Source organism: Talpa occidentalis, unplaced genomic scaffold (genome assembly GCF_014898055.3).
Source record: "Talpa occidentalis isolate TD23 unplaced genomic scaffold, MPIMG_talOcc4v2.1 talOcc4.4, whole genome shotgun sequence".
NCBI lineage: Eukaryota > Metazoa > Chordata > Mammalia > Eulipotyphla > Talpidae > Talpa > Talpa occidentalis.
In genome coordinates this window covers 34714234-34736602 of record NW_023604295.1, presented here as the reverse complement: position 1 = coordinate 34736602, position 22369 = coordinate 34714234, and the positions used below count along the sequence as shown (strand labels likewise).

Here is a 22369-nt window from a genome sequence, read left to right as displayed (position 1 = left end):
AGAGATGGTAAGGACTCAAGTGTCAGATGAGAGGTTGATCGACCTCAGTAGTTCTAGGACTTGGGACGTATCTTCACAAAATGGTGCCTCTCTCCTAGACCAGTTATATTAGAATATCTGAGCATGAGGCCAAATCTGCTAATTTTCGAAATTATCCAGTTGGTCCTTATGTGTTGTATAGGCAGAAAACCATTGAGAGACAGGTAAAGCCCTCTGAGTAAAGTGCTCACAGTCATCTAGAAAGTTAATAGATTTTAAGCCCTAAAGTAAAGAACACAGTAATGGACAATGGCATAATTGTTTTCCACGTTAGCAGGGTCTTCAAGGGGAAAAGCAAATGGGTTACAGTATTGGTTGTAATAAACAAGTATACATTCTAAGATGGGCTCAACAGGGAGAAAGGCCAGAGATGACAATTTTTCATCAGATGCAAACAAAGAAAAGGGAACACACAAGTTTTAAAATGCCAGAGACCATTACTGTATCTAGACCCACACATTAGAGCTATATTGTACTTTAGATTGTTAGGATTTCTTGTTCTTTTTTCTTTCATTCATTTGGTTTTTTTTTGTTTGTTTGTTTGTTTGTTTGTTTTTTCCATTCATCCATTTGTTCATTTCTTTTCAAGCAGAAAATTCCTGAGTGAAAACCTCACCTATTCCAAAGCTGCTTTTAGGTTAATGAGATGTTTGCAAAATTCTGGGAAGATTGGCAGAAGTGACGGTTAAGCAAAAGTATCCTATCAAGGAGGTTTGAGTATTGAACAGTTTTTCCAAAGACATAAAAAATAAAAAGCAAGAATATAAAGTAAGTTCAAGGCCCCCAATGAACGTCTGCGATTTCCAAGTACTATTATATGCTAACACCAGAAAGCAGCCTGTTTTTTAGAATTTCAGGTTGTTTTTGAAAATCACCATGCCATGGAACCTTGATTTTTTTTTTCCTATTGCATCTCTTCCCTTTCTTCACAATTAATAAAGATTACTGCCCAGGATAACCTACAGCAAAAGCAAGCAGCAGTAACAAGGTTGGCAGAATCTGGGAAGGCAAAGGTCCTCCTTGACTCTTCAGTGGCACAGAGAAAGAGAAAGGCAAATGCAGAATAGAAAGGTAAATGCAAGGACAGAATGAAAGCTGGTATTGACCCCAAGAGAAAAATGCAGAAGTTCTGACTCTCAGCCCTTATTTCAAACCATCAGTCATTCTCACTTCCCCTGCCAACAGAGTTGACTTTTGTTAGTGAGGGAAGAACTAGTTTCACAAACAATTATCACAATAAGAAACAAGGGTGGGGTACAAAGATTTATAACCACTGCTTTTTTATTATAAGATCACTGTCAGGCTTTGAGAAGAAATGGAATTGTCCCTTCAACATTTTACTAGATCAATTTATAACAAAGTCAAGTTGGCAATAATTGGTGGCATTGAGTGTAGCTGAATCTTCTGTTGAGTATTAAGAGCCTCAGAGGATAAAAAGAGGCAAACCTGACCTGACCAGTTAACTTTCAAAATATAAAAGCTGCCATGAAAGCTACCACAAATGGGACAAGATAGAAAAGCAAAATGGGATTTTCTACATCCATTAATTGACATATTACCATTATTATCATTATATAACACAGTAGCATATGGGGAGCATTAGTTGGTGTACTTTCCACAGATACTCCGGCCAGCTGGGTTAGGCAATGACCTCCTTGAATCAAAATCTATTGCTCCTTGAGGCTTGCATAGCTGCCTTGATTAAACACAGTGGCAGACTCCAGTTGAGGGGATGATTCTTCTTTTTTGAAGGGAGGTAGAATAGAGTAATTGCCAGATGTTTGCAATTTTAGCTATAAAAAGATGGCTGCTTTCCATTCCTGAGTACGTTGAATCTTTTTTTTTTTTTTTTTTTTTTTTGTATTTCTACCCAAGCTATTGTGGTTCACTAAAATAGGCCACTGCACTGATGAATCATCATTCAAAATTGCAATAATGGAAGCAGAACAAATATGACATTTTAAATTTACATATAAGAGAAATAAGTAAAAATATATGGGTAATAGTTATATGCTAAGCAACAGAGAGCAGGTTTCAGTATAAAGAACTTGATTTTGGTGCAGAGGAGTCATGCTTGTATCTTCTATTGGCTACTTTTGACTTGTAGGAGCAGGTACAAATAATCTCATCACTGAGCCTCCAGCTCCTCAACTGTCCAGAGGAGTATTTTTATGACAGCCTTATGACAAGGGATAAGTATCTCTGTCTGACCTCCATCTCAAAGGAGAGAACCCATGTCTTATCCATCTCCACACCCTGCCTTGCTGACAGATGCATTGCTCAAAGGAGATGTGAAAATATAAGTGTGAACAAATCCTGTATCAGGATATAAGGGTGTACATAACATAAATGTAACATTGCACACATTATATTGTTGAGTATAATTATTAGAACCCCACAACTAATTCCACTACCAAATATTTACTTCTGAATATTCCTGAGTATGTTGCCTCCTAAATTCGGTGAAAGGAAAATGAAAAGCGAGCTTTTGTCTAAGCAGCTCCAATATAACTAGCTTGGAGACTGGTGACCTCTTTGGCCAGGGGATGCCACCTTCCTCATGAGTAAATTAAGTATTTCTTTGAGGTCTAATGATATACGGACCCTCCCCCTAAAAAGGCATACACATGGACTAAGTTTAAACACAATTTCAGGAAACTGGCTGAATCCCAAGAATGAATCCAGGAGATGAATGGGACTCAAGATAAAATTCCTAATGAAATTAATTTGTTATTTTGCTGTGATGACATAGTAACATCTCTAAATCTTTCTGCTTCATTTAATATCTTGAACAAAAAGATTTTAAAAACAATAAAAATTAATAATAAGTTTTATATGTTTGCTTTAGATAGTATTTTCTTATATTATTATCTGTAATATTATTTCAGTAATAAATATGATCCTTCTTCGGGAGATACTTTAATATATAAATCTGCCTTATTTTCACATTAACTACACTTCTTACAAAGTCTCTCTCCGAGAAACTTGTCATGCAGTTCAAAGAAGGACATATCAACACATCATAATTCTCTAGCAGAGATAAACTTAAGACAAACCAGCCTTAAAATATCAGTTAGTACATCCATTACCATTACACCAAAAAGAATAAACTTCAAAACTGACCAGCATGAGTTTTCTTTGGACAATTATGATTAAAAATCTACTGATAAAAACCTGTCAATTATGACTTCCAGGGCCAATATCCATACATTAACTGTAATAATAATAGCCAAAATAATGATGGCACCTTTCATCAATTTAGTCATTACTTTGTAACAAATACTGTGCCAATCAATTCACCTAATTTTGAAAACAACTCTTTGAGGCACTTAAATCTTTATTTCAATGTAAAAAGAAATTGAGAGCACTTCAGTAGGTATTTAACCACCTTAGCCCACCCAAGTTCTAGAGAAGTGAAGTGTAAAGTAAAATATTCAACTCAGACCTATGGGATGTGATTCCAAGTGCTGAACCACTCTCTCTGGAGTGTTCATGCTTTTGGCTTTCCAGTCCTAATCCTGGTTGGTCCCAAGAAAAATTGTCTGAGTCATCTGAGAAGTTAATCACAGAGCCACTTACAAACAAGATTTGTGACTTTATATGACTTTTGGATGCACATACAATGTATGTAACATTTCACACATTATTTGCTACATATATTGTATGTTACTTGTTTCTGCTCTGGTATAGAGTCATATTCAAAAATGCCATGAGATCTAGCTGAACTGGTTACAGAAAAGGAAGTGCAGTAAATAACGAGGATGAGGTAAGAAAAAGTAAAATCTGTCCAAGGGAACCACATTGACTGGACATGTACGAAGCTTCAAGGTCAGCTCCAACAGTAATAGTTTTAGATATATGTTATATAACTTGGAGACTTCTTTCACAGTAATTTTTCTTTACAAAGGAAGCACTTAATAAAAATCCAAACTATTATAACATGAACAGCTAGATATCAAAAATAGCAAATTTAAATATCATTTTAATGTCAATAAAACTACCAGTCATATCTAATAAGTTTAAGCAAGATGACATCATTCTCCTGAATTCACAGAGAGTTCAAATGGTTATTTCAAGGCTTTTTAGAAATAATGTCATCTTGATAATGACTTATTGAGATAACTTTGGTTGTTTTATACTTCTGTACATCGTCATCCCATACACACCCTTGCACAGGTGATTTTAAGTAACTTTCGCAAGGAGAAAAATTTTTCAAACAGCTCTGAATGGTAATGATTGAGGAAAATAACCGAAAAAAAATTTCCTTCTTTTAATAAAAAATAATGAAAGCATTAACATGGCATGCAGCATGATGCTGAGGAAGAGCTCTAGATAGGAAGTGAGGAGGCAAGGCTTCAAACTCCAGCATTGCCTGGGGCTGGTTTCTCACTTTTCTCTATTTTCTCTGATGATTGAGAGTGATTAATACCTATCTTTTACAACAGAGCTGCTTAGTTTATTTATCAGTCAAGCAGAGTAGATTTCAGATGAAATAATCTAAGAAATCAATGAAAAAGTTTTCCATCTCCTTATGACAACAGTCTACCAGAGAAATTTAGTAATAGTAATAATCAATGATCATTACACAGCGATCACTCTATACTACTAATATTTTACTTACTGGAAAATACAAAAATTTGGTCAAATGTGGCTTCTACATTAATAAGCTTACCATAGGGTCTCTGAATCTGAGGTTTTTTCATTAGTCTCTAGAAACTATAATAATGTTTTAATAGCATACTGATGCTATGGGATATTTTGATGACTGAATTAGATAATATGTAGGAACGTGCTTTTAAATCTGTTCATACACACACCCCCCACACACACATCTTTAGAGTTGCAAGTTGTAAAGATATTTCATAATAAAATACTTCTGTCATTGCTTCCTGTTTTCTCAAAATGGGGATAAGTGAGAAAGCAAAACAGAACAAAAATTTCAAGCTGGCTTATATCTCACATTGTTCAGGGTGTGTGTTTCACTAGGTAAAATGATGGGTCTGCCCTAATTTCAGGAGAATTGAGAGGGAAACTTTTTTTTCCCTCCTTTTTGTCTTAGTATCTGAAACATTTCATTCTCATGCACAACAGATGCTTGGAGAGAAATAGTAATGATCCTTCTGGCCAGGACCACCAGGAAGGTGTTTCTTGCTCATGATGTGAGAATATCAGGCTGTTTTGTTTCTCTGTGATTTCTCCTTGTAGCAGCCCAACTTCCTGGAGCTATTCCTAGAGGTATGTCTCAAAACATACTAGATGTTTGACTCTGTTTATTGTGATGTTACTCCGCTCATATTGCAAAGCTATTCCAGGAGCCCAGATGCATTGCCTAAAGACATCAATAAAGAGCTGCCAAAATTACACAGGTCGCCAGAGCAATAAGACAAGAGAAAGACATACAAGGAATCCAAATAGGAAAAGAAGTCAAACTATCACTATTTGCAGATGATATGATAATATACATAGAGAACCCCAAAAACTCCACAGAAAAACTAATTCAACTCATCAATCAGTTCAGTAAAGTGGCAGGATACAAAATCAACACGCAAAATCAGTAGCCTTCCTATACACCAACAATAAATCTGAAGAAGAAGAAATTAAAAAAAAATCCCTTTTACTATTGAAACAGAAAAAAAATATTTGGGAATAAATCTAACAAAAGAGGTAAAGGACCTATACAAAGAAAACTATAAAACACTGTTAAAAGAAATAGAAGAAGACACAAAGAAATGGAAAGACATCCCCTGCTCATGGATTGGAAGAATAAACATTATTAAAATGGCCATCCTACCAAAAGCAATATGCAGATTCAATGCTATTCCAATCAAAATTTCAAGGTCATTCTTCAAAGAAATAGAACAATTATTGATGAAATTCATATGGGAACCACAAAAAACCACAAATAGCCAAAGCTCTCCTGAAAAAAAAAAAAGAAGGGAATGGAGGCATTACACTCCCAGACTTCAAACTGTACTACAAAGCCATAATCATCAAAACTGCATGGAATTGGAACAAGAATAGACGCACAGACCAATGGAATTGAATAGAAAATCCAGAAATAAACCCACAGATTTATGATCAACTAATCTTTGACAAAGGAGCAAAGAATATGCATTGGAGCCAAGAAAGTTTGTTCAATAAATGGTGCTGGGAAAACTGGGTTGCTACATGCAAAAGAATGAAGCTTGACTACTACCTAACACCATGCACAAAAACCAACTCAAAATGGATTAAAGAACTAGATATAAGACCTGAAACCATAAAATACATAGAAGGAAATATAGGCGAAATACTTCATGATATGCACATCAAAATCATCTTTACAGACACATCACCCAAAGCAGTGATAGTGAAGGCAAAGATAAACAGCTGGAACTACATCAAATTAAAGAGCTGCTGTGCAGCAAAAGAGACAATAACAAAAACAAAGAGAAACCCCACCAACTGGGAGAACATTTTTGCACACAACACGAATGATAAAGGACTGATCACAAAAATCTACAAAGAGCTGATGAGACTCAACAAAAACAAAGAAAATAATCCAGTCAAAAAATGGGCAGAAGAGCTAAAAAGAAATTTCTCTGAAGAGGAAATGCAAATGGCCAACAGGCATATGAAAAAAATGTTCAACATCACTTGTAATCAGGGAAATGCAAATCAAAACTACAATGAGATACCATCTTATACCAGTGAGAATGACACATATTAAAAAAACTAGCAACAACAAATGTTGGCGAGGTTGTGGAGAAAAAAGAACTCTCCTGCACTATTGGTGGGAGTGCAAACTGGTCCAACCACTATGGAGAGCTGTGTGGAGATTTCTTGACCTACTAAACATAGAGCTTCCATATGATCCAGCAATTCCACTCCTAGGTATTCACCCAAAGGACACAGAAACATCAATTTCAAAGAGCACCTGCACCCCTATGTTTATAGCAGCACTATTTACAATAGCTAAGCTTTGGAAACAGCCCAAATGCCCAAAAATAGATGCCTAGATCAAGAAGATGTGGTACATATACACCATGGAATATTACTCAGCATTCAAAAAAGATAAACACATGCAATTTGAAGCAACATGGATGGTGCTGGAAGGGATCATGCTCAGTGAAATAAGCCAGAAAGAAAAAGAAAAATACTGGGTGGTCTCACTCATAGCAGGAATCTAGAAAACTCAAATAAGGAACCAGGAAAAAGAATAACTATAAGAAAGAAAATATCAAAATCAACAAACAACTATGAACCAGAGACACTCTATGGGGGGAGGGAGGGCGGGGAAAAGGAGGGCTTGGGGTAAAAATAAGGGGGTTGTAATTGTATGGGGAATATAAAAATAAAATTTAAAAAAAAAAAAACAAAAACAAAAACAAAATTACACAGGTCATATTTGGTAGTTTTCCCTGCATTTGCACATTCCATCCCCCATTTTTGGCATGCTGTGCTGTCCACTGCCCTTTACTGCTTAGCTAACCACAACTTCATTCTCCAAGACTTAACTCAGGCCTCACCTCTTCTGCAAAGCTGTCCTCAATCCTCCCACAACATGTCCTTCATGACTTTGAAGTTACCGAATGCAACTTTAAGAGTATATGTCAATTCTGTTAGAAAACAACATACAAAACAATGTAAGAATGGATAATAGGGCCTCCCCTGGTGGTGCAGGTGGTTGAGCACAACACTGTGAAGCTGTCCACAGCCTCTGCAGAGCTGGTTCGATCCTGGCCAGCAGGGGAGGGTCACACAAGGTGCAGCAGATCTCTCCTGTTGTGCCCGCTGCTCCCCTCAGCAGTGTATTTCAACGGTCTGCCTGTTCTGCTCCCTGCTCTGTCTCTGGTGAATCCTCTTGCCCTCCAGCGCATCTGGCCTATACCCTGGTTCTTGTATAAATAAATAAATCTTAAAAAAAAAAAAAGAATGGCTAATAAAGGAGAATGTTGGCAGGTCAAAGCATCAGGAGGTATACTATCTCAGGGACCTGTCCTCCTCCATCCCTGGTACTTACTTAGTCCTCCAATCTCTGAAGGACTACAATAAATTTTAAAAAGGATAAAAATATAATACTAGGATTTTTATTCCTTACAGCTCCTAGGGTCAATCATTGTTCCAGTGTATGATTTCTTTATGTGGTATATATGCCCAAAGGCGCAGGTGTCAGATTTAGTTTTATAATATCCATAATGAATCCATATATAGATGATTTACATAGGCCTGCTCTGACCCAAAAACCAGCTGAATTTCCGGCATCACAACCTGAAGAAACACAATAGCAAGTGTTCTATAATGCAGAAACCTGGGAGTTGCTGAGACACTCTAGAAGAATCTGTATTATTTTTAAGTCTTCTTTGTTGTGTTTTTGGTTCCCAATTAAAATTCCCTGGGACAGTACATGCAGAAAACTGGTGTTACAATGAAAGTGCAGAGGGCAAAGCACAGCAACTAAGGATGATTGCATCCCTGAAACTCCACATTCATACAATAAAAGATGCTCAAGATATCAGGAGCCACTGTCATTAACTAAGGAGACACTGTCACTATCTACGGAGAAATTGTGTGCCAACAAGTACCAAAGGTCAATAAAACATGGGCTTTTGGAGTTATTAAAATAGACAAAAGGATCCCAAACTTTGGTTAAGTATCAATCAGATTCCTGGAACCCCTCCCCTCAGATTCTTTTTTTTTTTTTTTAAGATTTATTTATTTATGCATACAAGAACTGGGATACAGGCCAGAGATGTGGGGAGTGAGAGAATCCACTAGAGACAGAGTGGGGAATAGAATAGGCAGATTGACTAAAATACACGCTGAGGGCAGCAGTGGGTGAGACAGAAGAGGTCTGCTGCACAATGTGGGTCAGTTCCCTGGCCAAGGATCGAACTCACGCTGCAGTGGCTGCAGATAGCTTCACAGTGCTGCGACCTAACACTTTGCACCACCAGGGAGGTCCTGATTCTTATCCTGTAGGATTTATATGGACCCAAGGACCTGTGGGTTTTTTTTTCTTTTTTTCACTTTTAAAAATGTTTCCCAAGTCTTTCTAGTGACGGGCCAGCTTAGAAAAGCACTGATTTAAACCATACTCCTATCAGTGACCTCCAAAGTATGGTAAAGGCAACCTGACATGCATGTAAGGTCACTCTTAGGAAAGAGAAAAAAATTTAAGAAATCTGTATTACAAATTTATTTTATCATTACTAACTTCTTATTTTGAACTACAGACTCACAGTAAGTTGTAAAAATAGTACGAAGAATCCCATGCACTGCTCAACCCAGCTGGTCCAATGATAACATATGATATAGGCCCAATACAATGTCAAAGCCAAGGACCAGACATTGTTATGTTGCTCTTAAGTAGCCCTTATACAATTTGAACCATTTTTTAACCTGCCTCCATATTTGTGTGTTTATAGTACTCTGAAATTTTATACCATATGTAGATTTATGTAACCACCACCACCACCAGCACCATCACCACCACAGTTGACTCCATGTGGTTTATCCCTGATGAACACCCATTCCTGACCCCATTCCATTCCCTCATTCCTGTCCCCTAGCAACCACTAATATGTTCTCCATCTCTAGAATTTTATCATTTAAAGAATGTTTTATACATAGAATTGTAAAGTCTATGGAACCTTTTGAGATTGACTTTTTCTTTTTTCATTAAGCACAATACCCTTGAGGCCAATCCAGGATGTTTCTTGGATCAGTCATTCATTCCTTTGTACTGATAAGTAGTGTTATCCCATTGTATGAAGATATCAGGGTTATGTTTAAGCATTTACCGACTGAAGAACATTCTGGTTGCTCCCAGTATTTTGCCAGTATGAAAAAAGGTGCTATGAACATTCATGCACAGATTTTTCTATGAACAAAATTTTTCATGTCTCTGAATTAAATGTCCAAGAGGTACAACTGCCGAATCATAAGGTTAGTATATATTCCCTTTGGTAGAAAACTGTCAAATTATTTTCCAGCGTGGTTATATTATTGTACACATTCTTATCAGCAATATTTGACAGTTTCAGTTTCTCTACATCCTCGCCAGAATGTGATTTTTTTCAGCTGTTCTCCTACCTGTGTTGTGATGTCTTATATGGTTCGACATCTATTTTTCTTCACAAAAAATAAACTTAGTATTGCATAGATTAAAACCAAGGAATGACAGTAGTATTATATATTTAAATAATTTAAAATAAAGAAGAGTACCACACAACATGACAATGTATTATTTACTGTTTTTGAAGTCAGACAAGGATGTGGAATCTATAACTCTATTAAGGTATTCACTTCAGCAGTTAATTAAGCTGAAAGGTTACAAAATAAGAGATGCTGTCAAAAGTACATGAACTTCTTTTTCTAAAAAATCTAATCTACTTTATGTAAATATATTAATTCTATCACTGTAACTTCTAAACAGGTCACCCAAAACATATTGGTGGTACAGAACTTTGGCTTCCTTGGAAGGAACTGGTAAAACCAAGACTCTGCCTTGCCAGTTACTTTTCTGTAATATTGAATAAGTCATCTGACCTCCCTGAATCATCAAAACAGTGGTAACAACCCCTGTTTGCATTCACCAATTTTTATTTGTTAGTTTATAGCATTCCTTGGTCAATGATTAAATTTTCTAGAAATGTTAGTGAATTAACTATTTCTGACTAGAAAAAAAAAAGAAGAGATAGTATTAGATCTATTTTAAGACTCATCTAGTTCTAGATTTTATACTTACTGTAATAAGAAGGCTCTATAATTCCCATCATTGTTATTAGATGGCAATAATGTTGATCAATATATTATGAATACTACTGTTAGTAATAATTGTATTACTATATATTTCCTAGCATTATACTATAGGATTATCATTTATAATAATTATTCCACATGTAAGATTATGCATTTATTGAATGCTATTTTAAAGTTATCAATATTACTATTAAAGAAATATAATTAATTATGTTTATTTAACAAGAAATACATTCCAGGAGATCAGAGATTACTATCTTTTAACAGCTGCTATAATTCAGTTCCTAGAAGACTGTTTGGTACAAAACCTATTTCAGTAAATGATTGTTAAATAAGTACACAATAGCAGTTTGTTAACGTTGCAAGGTATTTTATGGGTTATTAAACATTTTCACACTCATTATTATATTTGATCCTCAAAACAATCTTCTAAAACAATACATATTACCAGCTAATTTTGTAAATAAGGGAAAAGTGAAACAGGAAAGTGTCATACGCAAGGTCAAATAGTGTAACTGAGGCCTGAAGTCAAAGTCTCTGACCACCAAGTGAGCACTGAACCTTGGTTCTTCTGAGTTTCAAGAAGGCCTATAACAATCCCGTAAGATCTGATACCACCCCTCCAAAAAAATAAAATAAAAGTTCTTTTCAGGAGGATGTAACCTAAAAATCAAATTAACACAGTTATTATCTGACCCTTTAATGAATGAACAGCTTGGACGTTTTTCCCCCTGGGGCTATGAAAATTAAAACTCATGCCCTAGACTCCACAGTGATAAACGAGGCTCAAGGTGCTTACCCTGAACCAGAAGAGGGGCATGCCACTCAAACTCGAGTCTCATTAGAATTCCTGGTGAATTTGTGATTGTCCTCGTGACAGACCATGCTTAACTATAACAAAAGTCTGGGAAGTGGCAATTGCTCGTCTGTGATTGCTGGCAACTTCACAGGACTGGCAGGGCTACCTATAAAGATGCTTCCCTTCTGTGCCCCCCTAAAGTCACAGTCAGATTTACCTTTCACAACAGGGAACAGAGATGACAGGACTCCATAGACAGGAGAGAACACTATGAGTCTAAATATTTAGATATCACCATGCAGGATTCACGATCAGCCCTCATACATTTTCTAACACTGATTATTCCATCTTTAAAAGAGAAAGCTTTCACTACTATGAAGAGATGAAACACAAAATGACCTATATGTTCACCATAAAACGCAGTAAGGAAAATCTATTCTAAATTATTCTTTTAAATATACTGTCATATATATAGGCTACCTAGCCTCCACTTCCCTCACATTTTAGCTTTCTATTGAGAAAACAAATGTATCCTGCCTAACAGATTACATCCTTCACATCATTAAAGCCTAGTTCTTCATCAACTGTCAATAATCAGGGACTCATCGATGACTAGAAACCAAGCCCCAGTCTTGTCTTTCCCAATGTGAGTGGTTGTGATACTGTGTAAACAATACAATTGGCAACCTGGTTTTTGGACAGAGTTCAGTCCAAAACTTGCTGGTAATCTTGGGAAAGCCATTCTCTTCCCTCTCAGTCTGAATTTTCACATCTTACAAAAGAAAGAAATGGACAAGATTAACTTCAAAGTCTTATCTAGCTCTGTTGCTCTGTGACTCTCCCATCAGTGCATGAAGAATGGTTCTGGCATGAAAGCAGAGGGGAAAGAAGCTTGGCTGTCTTCTCCATCATGGGAAACTCAGTTGTGATTTATGGTGTTTTGTTCCAGTTCATATGTCTACCAAATTAACAATCATTTATAATTATTCCCTCTCTATTGAATGGATTAATAACCTCGGGGTAACAGAAAGCATAGAGAGATATAGCAAAAAAAAAAAAAAAATCAGGTCTATGACCTTCATTAACATAACCTATTTCACCTATGCTGATAGAACTTTACAAATCTAAGTAATATAGGCAAAGCTTCAAAAGAGAGACCTTATTGATATTATATAAACAAGTATAAGGCAATATATTTTGGAAAAGTTTGTGAAATTAATTTCAAGCAAACTATCAATTTCAAGCAATAAAATAATGAGGTTAGAAAGGCAGGGCTACACTAGCCCAACATCCAATAAATAGAACCATTTCTAATCTGAAGGGCCTTAGAGATGAAGAGAAGAGCCTAACTCTACTATTTTCCTAGTTGCATGCTTATTGAATAGGTTATTCCACTTCTATTAGTTTGCCACTCAGTAAAATCCCAATAGCATCTGTTCTACCTAATTCAGACAGCAACAGTCAGAATCTCTTCTGAAAATTAAAAGACAGTAAATATGGATGTATTGAACAAGCCATCAAAGATTATACAAATATAAGTGAATTTTATTTGAAAGCATCACCATGAATTTGTACCCTATCAATTCACTACTTTCATATGTTATATAAAAACTGTTTTTAAAAGAAACTTCAGAGAATGGAGAAAATCAACTCCAAGCCACAAGGTAACTCCAGCTGCACAAACATAAATTTTACATATCATCCCTATATGAAAATCTAGTGTATTCTTTAATTGAAGTAACATTGCACTATAACACAAATCTCAGCTATGCATCAGTATTCATCAAAGTTTGCATATGCTACATGAAATTAACCTCCAAAAGTCCAGCGCTAACCTCCACCATACAATTGGTCCCTTTTCGCCAATTTACCCACTCCTTCCCATTCCCCACTTCTCTTCTGAGAACCATTAATTTGGCTTTACGGTCTGAAAGTTTAGGATTGTTTTTATTTAATTCACTTAATTGTTTTGTTTCTTTATGTACCACATATGAGAAATCACACAGTGTTGGAAAATATTATCAAATTTAATTTAGTCAAACTACTGAGAGAGAATTCATAACTCTCAAAGTTGTAATAACAAGGAAATTACAAAGCTATCTCAAGAAAATAATGCATCATTACAAAAGGAATGCCCACCTACTTTGGTATCTACCAAGAGCAGAAAAAGAAAGATCTATACCCTGTTCTGCCATCAAAGTATAAGGTGTTAGTGTTTATTTTTTCTTCTTTTGGAAATCTGAAGTTGAAAAAATACCCAAATTATAAAGTAAAGAAAACTATCAGTCAATACTTCAGAGACCAAAAAAATATCACATTTCTTTAGTTGCTCTCATCAATTCTAGGGTAGAAGGTGATGGGAAAAATCACATATACATAATAAAACCATCCCACAAAAAATGATATACTTAACATGGTAAAAATTGTAATGAAACAAAACTTATTTTTTAAAAATGAGCTCATAAGTATAAAGTACAGGATACAAAAAGGCTTTCGAAAGTGCAGGAAGACTCCAAGACAACTGATGAAACAAAAATTGTTAACAAAAAAATTAGTGAAAAGGTGAGAACAATGTAGTCAAAGGAAAGTTTCCTAAGGCCTAAAGAGCTACTAACTGGGAACAAGCACACCTCACTTTAAAGAGTGCCAAAGCCCCTTAGAGAAAGGTTATTAGCAAAAAACCGTGTATAAGAAAATTGTTACATATAGTATCCCATAAATATAAGTTGATGTGAAAAACATGTGGATACCATTCCACCTCACAGTCAAATTAATATAGAGAAATCAAATCCCAGAGACTATAGACATAATATCAAGGTGAAAAAAAGTAATCAGTAGCATCAAGATAGCAGTGGTTAAACAACTCCTGGACTCAAATGTTCAGGCAATGATAAAGGAGGGTAAAAGCAATTCAAACATGCAGGTTAAGCTGCAGACCCATAAAGTCAATCGGTAGTTGATGAGTTAGAACCTGTTTTATGTTGCTGTAGTTTAACTCTGCATCACACATTATTGAGAACCTACAATGGGATAGGTCTACTGCTGGGTGCTATTGGGAGCAGAGGCATCAATAAGGTGGCCCCTACCTCCAAAAGTCCCAAGTCTACTGAAGCAGATAGATTCATATGCAAGAAAACCTACTCAAAGGCAAATTCTGATAAGAATTGTATTAAAGGCATATTGACATACAGTTCAGTGAAAAGCAGTTCTTACTAGAGTTCTCTCTAGATAATTCTAACTTAACAGAGGGGACCTGACACCTAGTGCCAACTGGCCCTGAGATGACTATGCATCTCTGAGCAAAGAGCTTTCACTCTACAGTCCTCTATCAGTGGGAATGTGTGGTATATATACAAAATAGAATACTATTCAGCTGTAAAAAAAAAAAAAAAAAAAAGATGGAATCCTGCATTTGCAACAACATGGATGAACCTAGAGAGTAATATGCCAAACAGAGGAAAAAGACTACCATCTGATTTCACAGATATGAGGTATATAAAGAAACAAACTGATAAACTAAATTAAAAAAAATAAACTTTTGGACTATAAGCCCAATTAGTGGTTGCCAGAAGGGATGTGGGGAAGGGAGTAGGGAAACTGGTAAAAGGGGACACTTGCAGGGTGAGGGATAGAATTTGATTTTATTTTTTTAAAGATTTATTTATTTATGCATACAAGAGCTGGGATGCAGGCCACTGGTATGGGAGGGCGGGGGGAGTGAGAGGATTCACCAGAGACACAGTGGGGAGCAGTAAAGGCAGATCTACTGAAATACACTGCTGAGGGGAGCAGCTGGCAAGATATGAGAGGTCTGCTGCACCATGTGGGTCACCTCCCTGGCCATGGATCGAACTCGTGATATAGTGGCTGGTGACAGCTTGATTGTGCTGAGACTTAAACCTGGGGCCACCAGAGAGACCCCAAGAATTTGATTTTAACAGCAAACTTAATGTAGTATACACGTTACTATACAATGATGCAAACCTATTGTTTTTGTAATGTTATAATGCAGTGTTACTTCAATTAAAAAAAATTAAAAAGTTACACTCTCTGCACTGCAGTTCTCACATTTATGCCAGAAAAAGGTGGACTCTGCTTTTGATTATCACTGTTTGTCTTTGCTGTTAAGCTTCGTAAAGGTCAGGATCTGAATTAAACTATGAATAAAGAGACATTATGGGCCAGCAATTGAGGGAACATGTTTGCTAAAGGGAAATAATAGCATGAGCTGAGGCACGAGACACTGTCATCATCAATTTGCCAGTGAATAACACTGTAACCTAGATCTCAGGATTCCCTAATGGTATAAAACATTCTAAATGGACAAAAAAGAAAATGAGTATAAAATAAAAATGTATACAAACTTAAACAAAGTAACATGAATTATAAAAATGTTTAGAGTACCAGAGAATACAGTCACATTTAAATTAAATATAAAGTAAAGCAGATCTTACACTTCTAACAAATATCCTGTCATAATATATAAGAAATGAAGAGATGTAGCTTCATTTAAAAAAGAAGTCTGAATATCCATAAACCTTTCCCTATATTTGTCTTTAAAATGTATATATGCAAGGGAAATGTCTTCTTTCACGTATTTAAAAAAGGTTATATTAAAAAAAAGAGAGATTGGCAGAATTGCAAGAAAGAATCAAGACTTCAGAAATTAAATGAGACTGAGTTTCTTCAAATGAGGGTGCCATATTCCAAACTGTTTATTGCAAGAATTACTGAGCAGTGCACTCACCCATCCAGCCATCCGCCATCCATCCAAATATATATATACTTAAGAACATACAGACATACATTTGACCATACACAATCATTCCTACTAAAAACACAGTAGCATAATAAGAGCCAAGAGGAACATAAGGATGAGTGAGAAACCAAGCCTTCTTGCCTAAATGGGGAAACAAAGCTTACATTCTTATAAGGAAGAGGGACGTATCACCATCATATGGGGCCTGAGTGCCACAGACGCCATGAATAGAAGGTCTAGCAGCATGGCATGCTGCTCAAGGACAACAGTCTCACTTCGGAAACATATTAGCCACAAAGCCATAGAAATGTCACCTCTTCTCACTAAGTTTCCATTTCTTTATGTGGAAAAAAAAAAAAAAAAACACTGACTTGATAGGTTTGTAAGAGAAGGCAATAAAATGATAATGGAAAGGCACAGGCCACACACTGACTACATGTGCGACAATTACCCACTAGCAGCAGAAGCAGTACAACAAAAGAAACAGAAATCTGACAGTGCTAGACTATGATGTATGTGGAAACCCAGGGAAGGGAGTGATTACTAATGATTTAGACCATGCCAAGATATTTTGGAGAAGTTGATATAAATAGGATTTTGACAGGTAATAAAAAGGTATGTGATGGCACGTTAAGAAAGCACAGAGTTGAACAAAACGCTACAGAGTATCAGAGACAATGCCAGTATGCCTGGAGAATAAGAGACAGTGGGTGAACCTCACATTGTATAGTGAAAAAGGGAGGCATTTCAATGCAGGGAGGGCTAATTCATAGTAGTTCATAGTACCCAGAGTGCACAGGACTAAAGGGAGACCATTATGTGCTTCTGTCTCCCTCTCATAGGTTCCACTTATTAGCCTGGTTATATAGGAAGCCTGCCCCCAACCTGATCCTGGAGCACTTATAGACAGCCATACCTACTACATTGCATCCTACTCTGTGAGGGAATCTTTATGCCCTTTGTACTAAAGAGAAGTCCTTTTTCGCTCTCTCCAAAATAGGAGACAAAACCACAATTCCCCTAATAAGTACACAAGAGGAGAAACAGAGAAAGCAAATGAGGAACCAACTCATATCTCCTCTTATCCTTGTGAAGAGGGATTCTCTTCCAGATCCCATTTCTGAGTCCTGCAATCACCAAGGAATGATGAGCCAAAGAAAACCAGTTGCACTAAATCTCTAATTAACTATAAAGATACAATCTCCTTCAAGGGCAATAAAACTTCCGGCATTGCCATGGAGATTTGCAGAACACCAAGGGCTTCATTTATTGTTTTTTCACAGCAGCTTTCTGATGGCTTTGTTATAGCTCTTTCTGAAGAAAGGACACCCAAAACCTCACAGCCACAGCTCAGTTATTTATGCCAATGTCTATCTTCCCTACCACCTGCCTCTGCACCCAACTACCATATAGACCCTGGCCATGTGGAATAGGCTTCTGTCCTAAAATAATAATAAACTAGTGAAGTATTCACTAAGGCAGGGAAGGACTAAAATGAAAAGAGAAACAACTCCATCAAAATGCAAAATATTGTCATAGAAAATTATTGAAACACACTAAAATAATCCAAGTAACAATGAGAAACATGTAGAGGGTAAGGTCATTTTTTCAAGTAAGACATGAGGAGAAAATAGAGAAAGGGATGTTGAATCTCCTTTACTGTCTTTTCTCTTTCAGCAATCAGAAGTCTAAAGATCTTGTTTGTAAATTATAATTTATTATTTCATGAATTTGGATGAGCTGACATTGGTAAAAATATGGAGACCCTATTCAACCTGACAGTACAGTTCTCTTTATGCTGCCTGAGGGGTTCAGTACATGAGTGTGTCCATGCAAACACCTGAGATGCTGAACTCATGCAGATCTTTGACGTCCTGTTAATATAAAGCAAATGTACTGCTATTAAAACCACTTTAACCTGGCTTCAGTGAAACTTGACTGTGATCTTCAACAAATGCAGATCTCATAGAGATCTTCACACAATTTTATCCTATAGCAAGCTAGGGGAAAAAAATAGCCTGAAAAGGCAAGAAAATTCTAGGGGCATTATTAATTGAATTTTCTATGGGTCTTTCATCAGACCACTGCTTAGCAGTATCAAGAGAGTGGGACTCTTGGATGGTACACAGTCATGGTTGCTTACAGAGGTGATAGGTTGGCCAAGTTTGTGATTGTTTGAAGGCCATACGTAGAATGCAATTACACAACCCTTGATGGTACAGCCTACTACACACGTAGGCTATATGGTACAGGCTATTGGGACCTCTCTCATATATGTCTATTGTTGACTGACTGCTGTTAAGTGACTCATGACTATATACACATTAACAAGACAATGTGATGGGTATAGAGTTGAAGGCAGTTGAAGGGCTCTGCACTATGCAGGAAGAAACCAGTGTTCTAGTTTCAGCTCAAATCCTAGTTCACTACTTACCCATAGCATTATAACTCTTAAGAGTTCTCAATGTCAGGCCTCCCTGGTGGCGCAGTGGTTGAGCGCTGGGCTGCAAAGCTGCCCGCAACCTCTGCAGCGCTGGTTTGATCCCCAGCCACTGGCGAGGGTCCCACATGGCGCACAGACCTCTCCTGCCACGCCCACTGCTCCCCTCAGCAGTGTACTTGGGTCTGTCTGCCTCTCCTGCTCCCTGCTCTGGCTCTGGTGAATTCTCTCACACATACACTGCCCCCGCTCCACCCCGCACTTCTGACTGTACCCAGTGCTTGTATAAATAAATAAATCTTAAAAAAAAAAAAAAAGGTGGTGTTTAAAAAAAAAAAAAAAGAGTTCTCAATGTCCTGATCGCTGAAAGAAGGGATGATCAAGATGTTTCCTAGAAGTCCTTTAGTCCTATGATCACCACTACAAGTTATTGAGCTACCTTTTTCAGATATATTGTACCATAAATGACTTTTATTATATTGAACTCTCCCACATGGACATCCAACTCTGAAATCTCACTTACCTTCACCTCCAGGCTGTTTGTATGGGTTGTACTTAGGCTTTGGAGCAACAACTGGCGCAAACTTCTTGGGTGGCTGTTGTGTAGACACTGAAATGCTAGGGGTCCCAAAGGAATGGGTGGTCTCCATCCGTGCAGACACATGGCCAAGGGGTTCACCAGTGCTTTTGGGTGGCAGCCAAGATGGGTGAGACATTGTTGGGATCTAGAATTAAAAGAAACAAATGCAATTATTTTAATAGATGCATGAAAATGGAAACAATTTTGTATTCTTATTTCATTTTATTCTATATTTAGGGTCTTCTTGAAAAATCTCTCTGAGAAGATGAAAAAAGAAAGAGAAAGAAGGAAGAGAAGTAGCAGGAGAAAAACTGAACATTTCTAACAACTAGTTTTGAAATTTTTCTTCCAACAGTCTCCTATTTTAGGCTAGCATTTTTTTAGGAAATAGACATGAGTAAGAAATGATACTTAAATGAAGGAATTTAAATGGTAGGAGAATCTTGTATCAGTAAGGTTAGAGAAAAGCTGTAGGTTTATTAATAATCTATTAAACACACCAATTAAAAGGTGATTTGTTACCTAAATGAGGTGATAGTTATCTAAATGGGGTCTAAAAAAGTGTTGACAGGATGCAGGAAAAAATAAGATTTATTTATTTATTTATTTATTTATTTATTTATTTATTTATTTATTGCTCTTTGCTAAGAGCAATACAAAGGAAGAGCTTCGGGTTGGGCATGAGTGTAAGTAGAGGCCAGTCCTGAACTGCTGTAGCAAAGCTGTACAAGCAGAACATGCATAGCACTTATGCTTAGTGTGGCTGAAGGGGAAATAAGGAAAAGTAGCTTGCAAAAGAAATAAAATGTGAAAAGGAGCCAAAAAGCACACACAACTTTGCGTTCAAGTTTGAGAGTGCTGAATTTATTCCTTAGGCATTAAGAAGCCACCAAAAGTTTATTCTTGAAACAAGATCATAGAGAATGCAGGGCAGGGCACTTTAAAATGAAGGGATGAAGGGCATGAGAGAACAACACACTATGGTGGAGGACAATGGGTGCTTTGGCGGTGGATGAGCAACAATAACCACCTAAGGGAAAAAAATCCTATATTGTCAAAATATTAATGAAGAGGTAAAATGATGGTACTTCTTCAATAAAACAAAAATTAAGGTGGACCTCCCTGGTGGCACAAGGGGTTAAGGTGCAACCTATGAAGCAATCCACAGCCACTGCAGCACAAGTTTGATCCCCACCGAGGGAGCTACCCACATGGTGCAGCAAACCTCTCCTGTGTCGCCCACTGCTTCCCCTCGCAGTGTATTTCAGTCAATCTGTCTGTTCTGCTCCCCACTCTGTCTCTGGTGAATCCTCTCTCCCCCCACTCCTCTGGTCTGTACCCCAGTTCTTGTATGCATAAATAAATAAAATCCTTTTTTAAAAAAATAAGGAAAAATAAAGGTTTTAGCTATTGTGTCATGCATATGTCAATATGTGACTAGGAGCAAAATCTAATAAATTGCACTTTGATGAAAAGTTAATTTATAAATAAATAAACAATAAATAAATAAAATTACCATCCTGACAAGAGGAGTTCTGCCCCTCATCTAAGAGCATCTGGACTTGGCTCATTGTCATAATGCCTAGGAAATTTACTGGCATTCAGTGGCCAGAGCTAGAATATGCAACACCTGTAATGCACAGTTCTGCCCCACATAGCAAATATATGCTCTATCAGGAGCGATGCTGAGCTGATTTTATATTGAACCTTTAAAAAAAACTTGAGGAGGAGTAGGGATAAACCAGCCCAACCCAGCCCAGGTACTGTTCTCATTAAATCACAGTACACCATGTGAGTAAAGAAAAATGAGGTCTTGCACTTCAGGGTAAGTCATTCACTCCAGGCAGCCTGCGGGCTGGGATTGAGCCTCACAGACTGCTATTGAGGAGGACTCTCCAAGCCTGATTGCAAGAGCTCTCCAGCTCAGGGAGGCCCGGAAGCACCCCACACCCATTCCCAGCCCCAAATCTACTCAGTAATTTATTAATTGAACTGAATTAATTGAGAGGGATGCATGATTACCCCCAGATGTCTGTAAAGACAAAGAGCACTGGAAATTCAGAAAAAAAAAGGCCTCAGCAAGCAGCATGGCAATAAATAATAGAGTGAATGGGGAGAGAACAGGCACAGGAGTGCCCAAGTAGCATGAGCTCGCAGCAAGAGGAGTGACATGACATTGAGCAGACCCCATCCTATCACCCAGTGCCTCAGGTACCTCCCAAACCCTCAAAACTAAGACAAAAGCCCTTTCCTCCTTAAGTCAGAGTTTTTATGACAACTGATAATATTAAAGTGTTTTATAAATTGTAAAATGCTATACAAAATGAGGAAAGGAATATTGTTGGAGGCACAGTTTTCTCAAAGAAAGATTCAAAAATCAATGAGGACTATAAATTGAGAATCAGGTGGTTTCTTTTACTAAAGCCAGTGATGACATTGGCTTTTCATTCTAGTTGCAATGTGTGTATGTATGTGTATATATATGTGTGTATATATATATATGTATATGCATGTATATACATATATGTGTAATATATGTGTGTATATGTAATATACTTGCTAAATGCAAGTTCCTTGAAAGAGTAGTGACCATATTTTATATCCTTAAATCACCACTTAGGCCCAGAACAATACCAATAGATAAAACCAACCAAGAATTCCAAGAATGTCTGATTTGCTGATGGGTCTTAAGCATGGCTGGATATTTAGAAGCATTTGAGAAGATTTAAAATAAATACCCAAACCAAACCCATCTCTCAGGATTGAAAGAGACATTATATATTTTTTTTAGTTGTGCCTCAGACTTTCACTAAAAGGAGGTAAGAGTTCTGCTTTCTTTTTTTTTCCTCAGTTATTCATTTATGCATACAAGAGCTGGGGTGTAGGCCAGAGGAGAGGGGAGAGGTGAGAGGACTGACCAGAGATGGAGTGGGGAGCAGGACAGGCAGAACTACTGAAATACACTGCTGAGAGGAGTAGCAGGAGAGACAAGAGAGGTCTGCTGTGCCA

At 37.1% G+C, this 22369-nt stretch overlaps 1 protein-coding gene across 3 annotated transcripts in view; it reads right to left on the bottom strand.

The window, feature by feature from the left end:
• LPP (LIM domain containing preferred translocation partner in lipoma) overlaps positions 1–22369 on the bottom strand; it is a 640196-nt gene that overhangs the window by 404526 nt on the left and 213301 nt on the right. For all 3 annotated transcript variants that reach the window (XM_054700434.1, XM_054700432.1, XM_054700433.1), the window contains exon 5: positions 19304–19505. In XM_054700434.1, coding sequence (XP_054556409.1) covers positions 19304–19496 — 193 coding nt within the window. In that variant the 5' untranslated portion in view covers positions 19497–19505. The remainder of the gene's footprint in view (positions 1–19303; positions 19506–22369) is intronic.